At 25.8% G+C, this 12,656-nt stretch overlaps 1 protein-coding gene across 1 annotated transcript in view; it reads right to left on the bottom strand.

Annotated features, from left to right (window-relative positions):
* Window positions 1–2,361: 2,361 nt before the first annotated feature.
* Window positions 2,362–12,656, bottom strand: part of LOC111622201 (E3 ubiquitin-protein ligase parkin-like) — a 53,551-nt gene continuing 43,256 nt past the window's right edge. The window contains exons 9-10 of the mRNA XM_023364555.1: window positions 10,630–10,750; window positions 2,362–2,740 (exon numbers count right to left, since the gene is read on the bottom strand). Of these exons, the coding sequence (XP_023220323.1) occupies window positions 2,631–2,740; window positions 10,630–10,750 (231 nt within the window). The 3' untranslated portion in view covers window positions 2,362–2,630. The remainder of the gene's footprint in view (window positions 2,741–10,629; window positions 10,751–12,656) is intronic.

The following is a 12,656-nucleotide window of genomic DNA, read 5'->3' as shown; positions in this document are numbered from 1 at the left end:
ATTACGCGTGTGTGCTTGATTAGCTCACTACAGTATTTATCTTATCTGATAATTAAACAGAGAAAAGAATCAGTAATTAATTATAATGTCAAAAGCTTCTTATAAATAAATAAAAAAAATATTATTAAATGTATTTATAATAACAAGAAAACTTACTTAAAATCTGGTGTTAAAAAATTTATAATAATCATATAAATGCTTCTATACTAAATTATGAATGAATCAATAATCATAAAAGAAAAAATATTAAATATTTAAAATATAAAATCTAATTTTAATAAATAAAACAAGAGGAATATTTATTTTATTTTATTTTTTTATTAGTAGAAAGAGAAGGGAGAGAGAGAGAGGTAGAGGATGCGTGTTTGTAGGTGTGTGTGTGTGTTCTCTTCTATGTTTTAATACAATCGATCTAAAGAATGTAGTTATATTAAATTTTTTATTTAATATCGACGTAAAATCTTTTATTTTGTTTTATTTTTTTCCGTATTTAAACATTGAGCTATCTACTGCTACAACTTCAATATTATATGCAATCTTAATATCTCTTTTATGTTATATATAACTTGAAAAGTTTGTATATTCCTATGTAAAATTGAATTTTTTTTAGATATTGATATTGTTTTTATTACATATATTTTTTTTTAAATTAATTTTGTGAAATAGCTTACAATTTAAATTTTTTGAAGAGGTAGGAGCTTGGAAAATTTGAATTTAAGTTGTATACTGATTGTAAAATTTTCCAAAAAGTGATTTTGAGGTTTCTTGTATATAAACTCTTCTTAAATATTTGAATTTACAATAATTCTTTTATTATAAGTCCTTTTAAAGGTTTAAAGATTCTATATATATTGTAACTCTTTCAAAAAATCAGATCCTTATTTTTTTTTTTAATCTAACTTTCCAAAGAATTCGAAATTAGAAGTTGAGAGTGAATATAAACACTTCCAAAGACTTCCAATTTTAAAGTGTTTTTTTAAGTATACAAACTTTTTCAAAAATTGGATTTGAACCATTCCATATATTTTTTTAAAATGTAAAATCTTCCAAAAATACAAATAGAAATGTTCAAGGTTACATCAAAGAAAGTGAATTTAAATATTTTGAGGAATAATATAAACTCTTTCACCCTGTCAAATTTTTGAATTTGTAGAAAATATTTAAAATTTCCAATTCATTACATTATCTAAAAATGTAATTCTAAATTCCTTGTGTGCAGAGCAATATTTTTCCTCTTTGACAAAATTAATTTTATCCTGGGAGACATGTTATAGAATCAAGATAACAAAATACATTATTCTCTGACTTTGACACAATGCAGCCATCTGTTGGTAAAAAGAAGAAATTTGTTTTTGTCAGCCAATTCTATTTTATTATTAAATTATAAGACTCGTCCATTTATATATATATATATATATATAGATAAGTATTTGTGTTGTATATCATATTACAAATTTTGTATAGATTTCAATGTCTCTCATTCTGTTTACCTTCATAAAATGGCATTATGCTAAAGCCTGTATTATATCTGTCAACTCAACAGTTAAACTCATACATTAAAGTAATAAAAGTTCATCAATTTTAGGAATAAATAAATGTAATTTGAGTAAAATTTGAAGTTTATGGAGTAAAAAAAAAATATGCATTAACTTGAATTAATGTTTTAATTATTTATTTTTTTATTACGCATTAAACAAATTTGATGGCTCCAATAATGTTTATAGCTTTGTTATAGCAAAATTAATATTTTTATAGTTTTTTTTAAGGTTTTATAAATTTTGTGAATGTAGAATTTGTGTCTTTCAATAATTAATAATAATAAAAAGTTTGAAGAGTAAAGACATCCTTTAAAAGAATTTTTGGACAGTTTAATGATAATTAAGCTTCTGTATATAATCCAGGAACTTTCAAACATATAAAATCTTAAAAAAAATTTTAATCAAATAAAATGTGTGTAATACTGCCAAAACTGTCAAGCTATTTGATGTTTTTGAGACTATGTTTCTTCTCCTGAACAGTTCACTTCTTAGAATTAAAATGTGATATAAAATTAAAAAATAACATAAAACAGTTATTTAAGATTAAAATATTTTTTATTTATTTATAAATAATTACATATTAATTCAGTTTATTTCTTACTGACAAATATCTTTCGCAAAATTAGTTTATAAAAATGTGAAAAACTCAAAAAAAAATTTATTTTTAAATGAAAAGAAAACTTTCCTTTTTGATATTTTCACATTTGTAATATTATTATTATTATTATTTACAAAATCTTGAAATATTGCAATCTTGCATAGACTTTTTTTTTCTTAATTTTCATCATTATTGCAAATTTGCTAATTAATAAATAAATCTTTCTATGTTTCAGAGTAACAAATTTTTAATTTGATGTTTCTTTTGATATTATGTATACTTTTTCATTTATTTTATTAAGAAAAAGGTCTTGGATATTATTATATATCCAGTATATTATATATATAAGCGGATAATATCGAATGGAAAAAAGTCAATTTCTGTTGCTTATTATTTGTATTTCAAAATGAATAAAACCGGTAAAGATTTTTGTATTGTAAACTGCATAAATTTTTAATGTAAATATCACAGAGATGAAAGCATTCGATTATGTTTTAACCAAACCAATGATCTCCCATACAATTGCGACTCCATCCTGTCTGGCATAACCAACACCAATGATAGTTACATTGTGGACGGGTACATACCATATGCATGCATCCTCCTGTATAAAAGAAAGTGTATTAAATATAGTAAAAATAGTGTTTTAAAAGTTAATTATTTTAAAAAATTTTATTTAAATATTATGAAAATTAAATGCAATTTATGATATGCAAATTATTGGACTGTAGAAAACAATAGATAATAATATAATTTGATATAGTTTTAGATATTAGTTAAGAATACTTTTTAGCTTAATACACAAATATATATAAAGAATAGTTCTTCTTATATGCAAATTTAACATGTATTTTCTTTTAGAAAACCACAGAATTTATTATTATTTTTAAGTTATTATTTGACTTGTAATTGTGTCGGCAATGTTTGTAGAAGAAACTTGAGGTTTCTTCTATAAACATTGCTAACGCAATTATGAGTCAAGGGAAGATACAGTTAATATTAATTAATTATCCATACAATTAATCTTTAATTCTTCTTAGTTTAAATTAAAAAAAAACAATCATTCAATTGTTCACACAGATTATATAATTATATAATTGTTCAGCTATAATTTCTTTCATATGAAAGATATATACTGTATATATATATATACAGTTTATACACATGATGTTGCTAATCAGAGATAATACATATCCCAAGAGGATGATGTACAGAAATTGATATATAATGTTACATATAACACCAAATTAAATAACCCACAAGGGATTTAATAGATTCATAACACTACATTTTACAGTTGATAATTTGTGAGATACATTCCCTTCTAATTTTATAAATTATGGAGTTTCTGGTATTAATTAAAAAAAAGATAAGTAAATGAATCAATATTAAAGGACATTAAATGATATGTACTGTATAATTAATTAAATAATTCCTATTCATGCCATATTTAAAATTGATTTATAAAATATGATACATGTCAGAAAACTGAGATAGAAAGTATCATAAAACAATATAAATTCAGAATTAATGTAAGGAAAATTAATATAATGATATGAAATAAGTTTGAAGAAGGGGACAGATTTATACAGAAAAATAGAAATAAAAGAGTACTACTATAAGTTTATCACAACTGTATTTAAAACAAAACTGAAATGTTCCTATCCTAACTTAGGCCATCCTCAGCTTCTAATAAACCTTAACAAACTTTATAAAAAGAATAAAATATGTTTTTAAACATGTTTCAGACCTTTTTTAAATAAATCTTTAATAATCTTATAGAAAAAACTGTTACATTATTACATAATATTGCCAAGTTTGCCGATTTTTTTAATTATAAAACAGATTTAGGTATACGAGATCTGTTCTTATATCTTGTATAAAGTAAAGGGAGTTTATTTGAAACATATAATGCACAAAGATTACACTAAGACAAAAATGAATGATAAGTTATAAAATGTTATTATTGTGACAATAGGATTTATTATTTGGTTATTGGTTCAGAAATATTTAGAAGGCAACTAAACACAAGTTATTGAACTACAACATTGTTGGGGTAGAATCGTGTAAGAACATGCCTTTCTATTTTTAAACTAGTAACAGTTGCCGTTGCGGAAAGACGGTTAAGGAAGCAACCGTGGGATTTTGAATGCGTGGCTGCTGATTGATTGGCATATCATCACACCACCAGCGGACCTTGGACAGAGTAGCTGAGCACTGGTTGGTCGAGGATCATACCACTCTACTACATATTTTGCATAGTGCTACAACTGGTAACCATTGATTAAACGGCAGGGAATCGTGCCACACATTATTTGCACAGTGTTACAGCTCGGTAAGCACTGATTGGTCATCCAACCCGCTTATCAATGGCTATAAAAGGATTAATGTCAAAACAGGAGATTTAAACACACTTCAACACGGGAACGTCAGGATATACATCAGTTTTGTCTAAGTTTGGCTTAGGACTTCACGTCAAAAGCAAGAGATGTCATAGATCTTCAAGTGTGCATCAAGGTTCAAGTCAAGTCTGGATTCATCTTGCTGTTTGTTCTTCAACCGCAAAGGAGAATTACTTCTAGCAACAACTCGTCAATTCGTCATAAGATGTCTTCTCAATGAACCAAGATCAGTATATTGAAGTATCTGAACTTTGTTAATGTAATTGGTGCACCGAGATGGTCGCCAATTGTGTGAAAAACAAACATTTTTAAACTTCACTAACATGAAGTTTTTCTAATAAGAATAAGCCAAAATGGAAAACACAGTAAATTGTTAACTGTTTTGTTTTATTTTTGTTCCAGGAATGCTTGTGAATATGAATCATAAATTGTACTTGAAGTATTGTAATTTGTGCACTAAACAAGCAAAGTTTTATTTTAAATAATTTTTGTAAAGTTGGAAAATAATAAAATTTATAACAAAGACAGGAATTTAGATTTTGTAATGAATAAATTGTTCTCTTAAATGATTTTGAGTTACCCTATGTAATCTCTTCAAAAATATGAGTCTTAAACACAATAAGCAAATTTTAAACAGAAAAAAAATCATGTTTCTAAAGAAAAAAAAACAATATATACACAAGACCAAAAAAATTAAAATCATTTCAAACTGTTTGAATTTGGAAACAGATTTTGTGAAGAAGGATTTTTAAGTATAATGACTAATTTTAAAGTATTACAGTATATTAAAAGTTAAAGAATTATTTAGTTAAAGTAGTAAATTTACTGTATTGCATGTAAATGCAAAGACAATCCATAAGTAAATAGACGCCTTTACTTTCAGACACTGTCTTCTATTTCATAGTATCCATATAATACAAATGTCACATATGCATATTAAAACCACAAAGTCTTAACCAGCCTTAACAAAGCCTTAATTAAACCTTGGGAATAAAATCAATGAGTTTTGCTACCTTGGTTTGTTTGTTTGTTAAGTTATGGCAATGCAACATTTGGGCAATCTGCCTAGGAGGAGGTCTTTTTAAGGATAACTGGCCCCTATACAGGCATTACAGATGTGGAGGAAACCTGGAAAACTCCAGTCTGTCCTGACAAGATGCAAACCCATGACTGAACTCCCAGTGTTGAAGGAACAGAACCAGTTGGCCACTGGTGGGCCCTGCTATCTTGGCTTACTTACATACAAACAATCTAAAAGTTCTCCATGGGAAGTGCATTTTTGTGAATGTCATTGCACTGCACAATCCAGCAGATTCCAGATGTATTTGATAGGATTCATGTCAAATGACTAACTAGCCCATGGAAGCTGGCAACATAAGGCATTTTGCAGATGCCTTATGTTGCCAGCCTTGCTCCTTGACACACTGCCAATTCTTTTTGGCAGTGTGTCAAGGAGCTCCAATGTGGATGCATATTTGTCCACCAGAGAATGTTGAAAGAAGTCTCTTCTCCAATATGACAATGGATTCTTCAAGTTAACATTATCTCATGCATTGGAAGACATTCAAATGGGTGTCTGTCTATTTACTTATGAGTTGTCTCTAATTTATTTGTAAGAAGAATGAACAATTTCTTGTATCAAATTGTATAGAACAATAGCATATTAGATAAAAATAAATCATTGGAAATATTTTTAAATATTTAATTATTTATTATAGTTTATGGAATCTGATTAATCATTTATGATAAATGTTTACAAAAAATTTATATTTTTAAAAATTACACAATGACAAATTTTAGAATAATATTTCAACAAAAATTAACTTTTATAATTTAAAAGATATATCAAATTTTAAAATCTTAACTAAGAAACTGATTAAAAATATTTATAAGGCAGCAACAAAGAGATCTTGTATATGACAGACAACATGATTGATATTTTCATATCATTAAGAATTAGCAATTCTTTAAAATTAATACAAAAAGATTGTTTTTCTTTTATAACAAAGAAACTTTTATTTAAAATTATCATCTTGAAATACAGTAAAACCTCACTAAGTCAAACTGTGTTAACTCAAAGACGTCTACAAGTCCTGGGCACAGTATATAGGGTTTTCCATATAATATAATCTTGTTAAGTCAAATTACACTACTCAACAAATAAAAAAAAATTTATGCAACTGATAATATAGTGGGTGTATAGGGGTCTATAAAGCATCCTTTTTTACGAATATGGCAGGCACAATTTTTCAGCACACATATATTTTGAGTTCTATAATACAATTTTTATTTTTATTTATTGTAAATATAAGTAAAAATAAGAGAGAAATTCAACTTATATTAAACCGAAAAACTGTTTTATTTTCAAAAATACATATGAAATTACATTTATGCTAAATCTACTGTTGATAACTTTTTTTGCAAATGCTGATTTTCATTTATATTCTATATCGCTTTCTTTCAAAAGGAACCAGTAATAGTTTCTCATCATCTCACCTGCCTTGATACCATTGTTCCATTATTAGGATATCTTTGAGGAACCTCTTCCCTTGCTCATCACTGATGGCACCCAAATTTTCAAGGAAAAATTGAAATGTGAATCTAAAAAATATAGTTTAAGGAACATTCTACAACCAATGTTATTGCAATTTTCAAGTAATTCTCCTACAATGTTTTTTAGTTTTCCATTTTTCTGTTGCCCAAAAACTGTGTTACAATTCCTTTAAAAGATAACCATGCATTTAGTTCAATATCATTCAATTTTTAAGCAATCTGTGCATCATATAGTAATTTTCTGATTTGAGGTCCATCAAATATTCCTTTTTTAAGCTTAGCATCACTTAGTTTTGGAGTAAATTTGTTTAAGGTATTTGAAAGCAGCTCACTCTTTATCCAGTAATTTCACAAAAGTTTTTATTAATCCAAGTTTTATATGCAGTGGGGGTAGCAACACTTTTTCTGGGATCAACTAGTTATTTATTTTTTACATTAGCTTGACCTGGAACAAATTTATCTCTCTGAGGCCATTCTTTTACTTTAAAATGATTTTGTGTTGCTCAAAGACAAAGAAAACAATATTTAGTAAAACCACCCTAAACTCTCTGCATCAAGTATTTTTAAATTCTGTAAAATCACAACTCAAAAACCTTATGTGTCAGGGAAATTTTAACTTTATTTTCATGTTCAGTGCATAGGAATTAACAAAAATAATCTTTTTCCCCACAGTCACAAAATGGCTGTAAACTAGTGTTATCAGTACTTTTAACTTCAATCCCTATTTTCTTGTCTACCCTCCATCCTTTGATAGGTCCATATCTTCATTATTTCTCACATTCTGTGTGAATACAGATGATTAAGATAAAAAAGCACTATGGCTCATGCCAAACACAACATTACAACCTTGCATTGATACCATTACAACCTTGCATTGACATCCTTTTATTTATACAGTATGTTATCAGCATTCTGATTTAGGACATAAGGCCTTGACAATGCACTCAAAAGTGCCATAAGCTGTATACAGTTTCGTAATAATTCTGTGAACAGATTCGTAATAGATAGCTTAATAATGGAAAACTTATGGCCACGGAAAAATTTGAGAAAGTCTGGTATTAATATGTTCACTTCCAGATGACATAATTTTGTCATGTGAAATGTAACACAGAATCAAGTCAACTGGCAAAGAACATGTTATACTTGTTAACTCAAAACTCTTTAATTCAAAGTCAGGATGTTTTTACTCCTTAAACTTAACAAGTATTTTATAGATAGAAGATTCTCTAAAAAAAAAAAGAAAATTATTTTTATCAATATTCCATTAATAGCTAAATTTGTTTCAAGATTAGACTGGTTTGCATACATATTATATACATCTATGTTGTTACATATTAGAATATAATTAAAATACCTCATTTAATCACATTCTAATTAATATTTTGATAAAATTCAAATTTGGAAATGCTTATACTGTATCTATATATTAAACTGATGGAAATTTTAAAAAAATCATCTCAATGGTCTTGGATGATACTCAATAGATTGATAACTTGTAAACAAGAGGTTTAATAAATTAATAAAAATGGATATGTTTAACATAAATGTATCAAACAGTTAAAACATTCACTGATGTCATGCTAATAATTAAAAAAATACATAATTTCACTTACAGTTAAAAATGACAGATGGGATTTTTACACAATTTAAAGATATAGAAGAAACCACCTGACACTTTAAAGTAACTGCTTTACATAATGTTGCAGAGGCATAGCCTATAATAAAAGGCTGTCTCTGCAAAGGAAGGCTGTTTTATTCTTGGTGAATGGACATGACTGAACTGAAGAAGACTTAGTATTTCTACTATATTTTTAAATTGTACAATAATATTTATTTATTTAATTAATTTTTGTTACTAATGTTTCAAATTATTACTTTCTGCATTTCAGAAATGATATCCTTTATATAATATTAAAATGTCATGTGGAGAATATATTTTGGAAATGTTTATTCATAAATATTTCATAAAATAAATCATATATATTTATTATTATTATTTTTTGCTTTGATTTAAATTTAATAGTAAACATTTTTCATCAATTATAACGTCTTACAAAAAGAATGCTATCATTTTAAATTACTGTAATTGTGTTAATTATTAGCTGAGAAGTATGCCATGTACATACAATGTATTTATAGAGTAAATATTCAAGTTTCATTTGCTATATTCATACAAACATCTGTTTTTCTGCTGCCTCTAGTAAGCACTGTAAACAAAAATGGAGATACCATAACAGAGAAAGCATTTTGTGTTCTGAAGTTTGTAAAGATGAAATCAGTCATCATTGTGCAACATGATTTTTGATGATTTTTTAAGTTTTGCAGACAATTTCAAAGTGATCTACTGTTAAGGCAATGATAACTGATTCAGACTTTCTGGATGGCAGAACACAAAATGTCTTCTCTGTTGCAGAGTTACCATTTTTGTTTATGAAACTTCCCAGAAACAGTACAAAAATGATGTTTGAATACAGATGGTAGATGAAACTCAAACAGTTACTCTACTGATTGGTGTACAGTGCATATTTCTCAGTTAATAATTAACATCCTACTTAACCATTTTAAATTACTGTAATTAATAATAAATTATACTTGATATATTTCATAAAGTTTTTATATGAATAAAATGTTATCAAGGATATTAGTTTTTAAACTAATAACCTTGATAACATTTTATTCATATAAAAACAATTTTGCAAACAGTTTCAAGTTATCATTTTTTACATTTAAAAATGTAAAAAATGATAACTTGAAATTGTTTGCAACAAAAATTGATAATATTAATAATGCAATCGAAATTCATACTATTATTATAGATAATGAATAATTTATATTACTTAGTATTTAATTATATTTAAAATGTAAAATTTTATAAAATTAAAATGATATTGATCAGCTTGAAACTTATAAATATCAACTTTGATGGTTTATCTAAATCTGAAATCAAAAAGATATTAATTTTTTAATAATATAAAATACATAGTAAGCCACAAATTTTACAACCTCAGATTTGTTTCTATAAAATTATTAAACAAATCAGTGCATTCCCTATAAGCTCATCATCATATATTAAAATCATATTCTTGGAAAAACAGTTTGAAGTATATATCACACAGATGGAAAACAAAAATATAGCATTTAAATATTTCACTTCATTAATTCAAACCAAAGGATTTGCCAAATTATCAGGCTATTATATGGCTAAGTAAATGATTAGAAGCTAATTAATTTGTCTAGAGGTAAGTGGTTAATTAATTTGTAATCATTTACTTAGCCATATAGTAGCCTGACAACTTGGCAGATTATTTGGTTTGAATTAACTATAAATCGGGTTTAGAGAGCTTGCTAATATGTATTCCACTTCATACAGTAATAAATAGAAAGATCATAAGACAAAGTGCCTACTCTATAAAACTGCATCAATTTAAATAACAATTAATTTTAATTGTTTCAACACTATTACTATAAATATAAATGTTACTGGACTTCAGAAAATAAATTTAAATATCATATTTTATATATTTATAAATACTTTTACCATCTCTTTCTGTAGGAGTTCGGCACTTAGGACATGGTTTAGTATAACTTTTGATCATTTCTTTACTAGCTATGTCCCATCTAGAATTTTCTGCTCTAGAATCATCTATCATGTACTGTACCTATAAAACAGATAATACAAATTTATATTATCATTTGAGCCACTCACTTGCCAAATCAATTAACTCCACAAAACAAAAGTACAGAAATGATTAAAATAATATATGTTCTTTTTTAAATTTAAAAAATTTTGTAAAATACATCTATGCTGTACCATTATATGACAACACTGAAGAGGGGTTGGGAATATAAGCCAACCCGAAATGCATCTGAATTAAAAATTTTNAAATAAACATTGCAGAATGTACTTTTATATACAGTTATATTAAAACATAGCTTTAACTTCATTTGTAAATCCTTAATATAATTGTTATTATTTTCAAAATTTTTGCATAACTAATTTTATATACAGTTATATTAATCTATTTGGCCTGTGAATGGCTCATTTATTGATTTTAAACAATGCCAAATGTTATATAAAATTAATATTGTTTTTAGAAACATAATATTTAATGTAATCTTTCATTTCAAGCAATAATAATGTATTAAAAGTATTTGAAAGTAAAAAAAGAAATAAATGAAAATTCTTGATTCATCAAAATAATAATTTTTAAAACATTCATAATGTATTATTATTATTATTATAAATGGACATTTTATTATATTATATTTTCATAAAAACATAATATAAAGTTTTATATTGCAGTGCTATAAACAAAAAAATATATTAATAATAAGAATATTTATAACTTAAATATATTTTGTTCCTTCAAATGAATTGTAGACTGTAGTGGCAACACTGACAATGTTGAGGGAGAGTAAGACACTACTGTACAGGTGGAAGAGTATACCTCTGAATGAATGAGTTGTTCAGTTTGAGTGTACTGTGTCTGTAAATCCTTGCATGTTCAATAAATCACATACATTAAATGTCTGAGTCTATGTTTCATTTGAAGGAACCAAATAACATAATTCAATGATTTTATTTTTGTTTTTTCATATCACAAAAATTACATTGTTATATAAAAAATGTTTTTTATAGTAAAGGAAACAAACAGATATCCTTTATTGATTTTACACTTTATTTTAATTTTTTCTAACACATTCATTAAAATTTCTTGCATCTAATAGTAAGTAATGTCATGCAATGATCTTGTTATTCTTCAAATTTAACTTCCTATTTTTATAAATATTTTTCTTTTTGGAATTACATTATATTTTGTTTTTTTTTTATTTTATTTACCTTATACTTTGTTGCTGCATTATGATAGATTAACAGATGCAGGATCTGTGAATACACTATTCTTCTTTTAACTACATGCCATTTATAAGTAACTTTCAAAAAACTTAGGACAAGAAGAAATAGAAATGTTAAATGAATCAAGAATATTTAAAATTTACAAACTGCTTTTTAGCCTTCAGGATAATTATGAATGGATTAATAAGAATGTGAGTAAATGAAAAGTTATTTAAAAACATCAACTCTTCATCACAGCAATTTTATCATTATTATCTAGGTAATAATTTTTTCTCCCTTTACATAAGCCCTAATTAAATAAAACTTTTGTAATTTTTCTTTTTCATTTGAACAGAGAAGTTATATTTGCAAAATTTCAACTTTATATCAAAATGATTCAAAAGGTATGTTAAAGTTATGGACAATCTCTATTTTTATATAGGAATTTTAAATTCATAATTTATTTTTGTAGTAGTAGTTATAATAGGAAATTATTTTTGAAATAGCCATAGCCAAAAATAATCAAAAATATGATTTGATGATGTTTTTGAAGATTTGTTTGAATTGTTTAAATTTATAAGAATACAGTAGAGCAGCGATTCCCAACCTGTGGTACGCGTACCCCTGGGGGTACACGATAGGTTCTTTAGGGGTACAGAAAAAAGTTAGTTATTATGGCGGAAAAAATAATATATTATGTATCCCAAATTAATAGTATTAAAAAATTATTA

The sequence above is a fragment of the Centruroides sculpturatus genome, unplaced genomic scaffold, assembly GCF_000671375.1.
Source record: "Centruroides sculpturatus isolate CEXI.00-Female unplaced genomic scaffold, Cexi_2.0 scaffold311, whole genome shotgun sequence".
NCBI classification, from domain to species: domain Eukaryota; kingdom Metazoa; phylum Arthropoda; class Arachnida; order Scorpiones; family Buthidae; genus Centruroides; species Centruroides sculpturatus.
The sequence above is the reverse complement of the archived record's forward strand: the minus strand, read 5'-3'. Positions and strand labels throughout refer to the sequence as shown.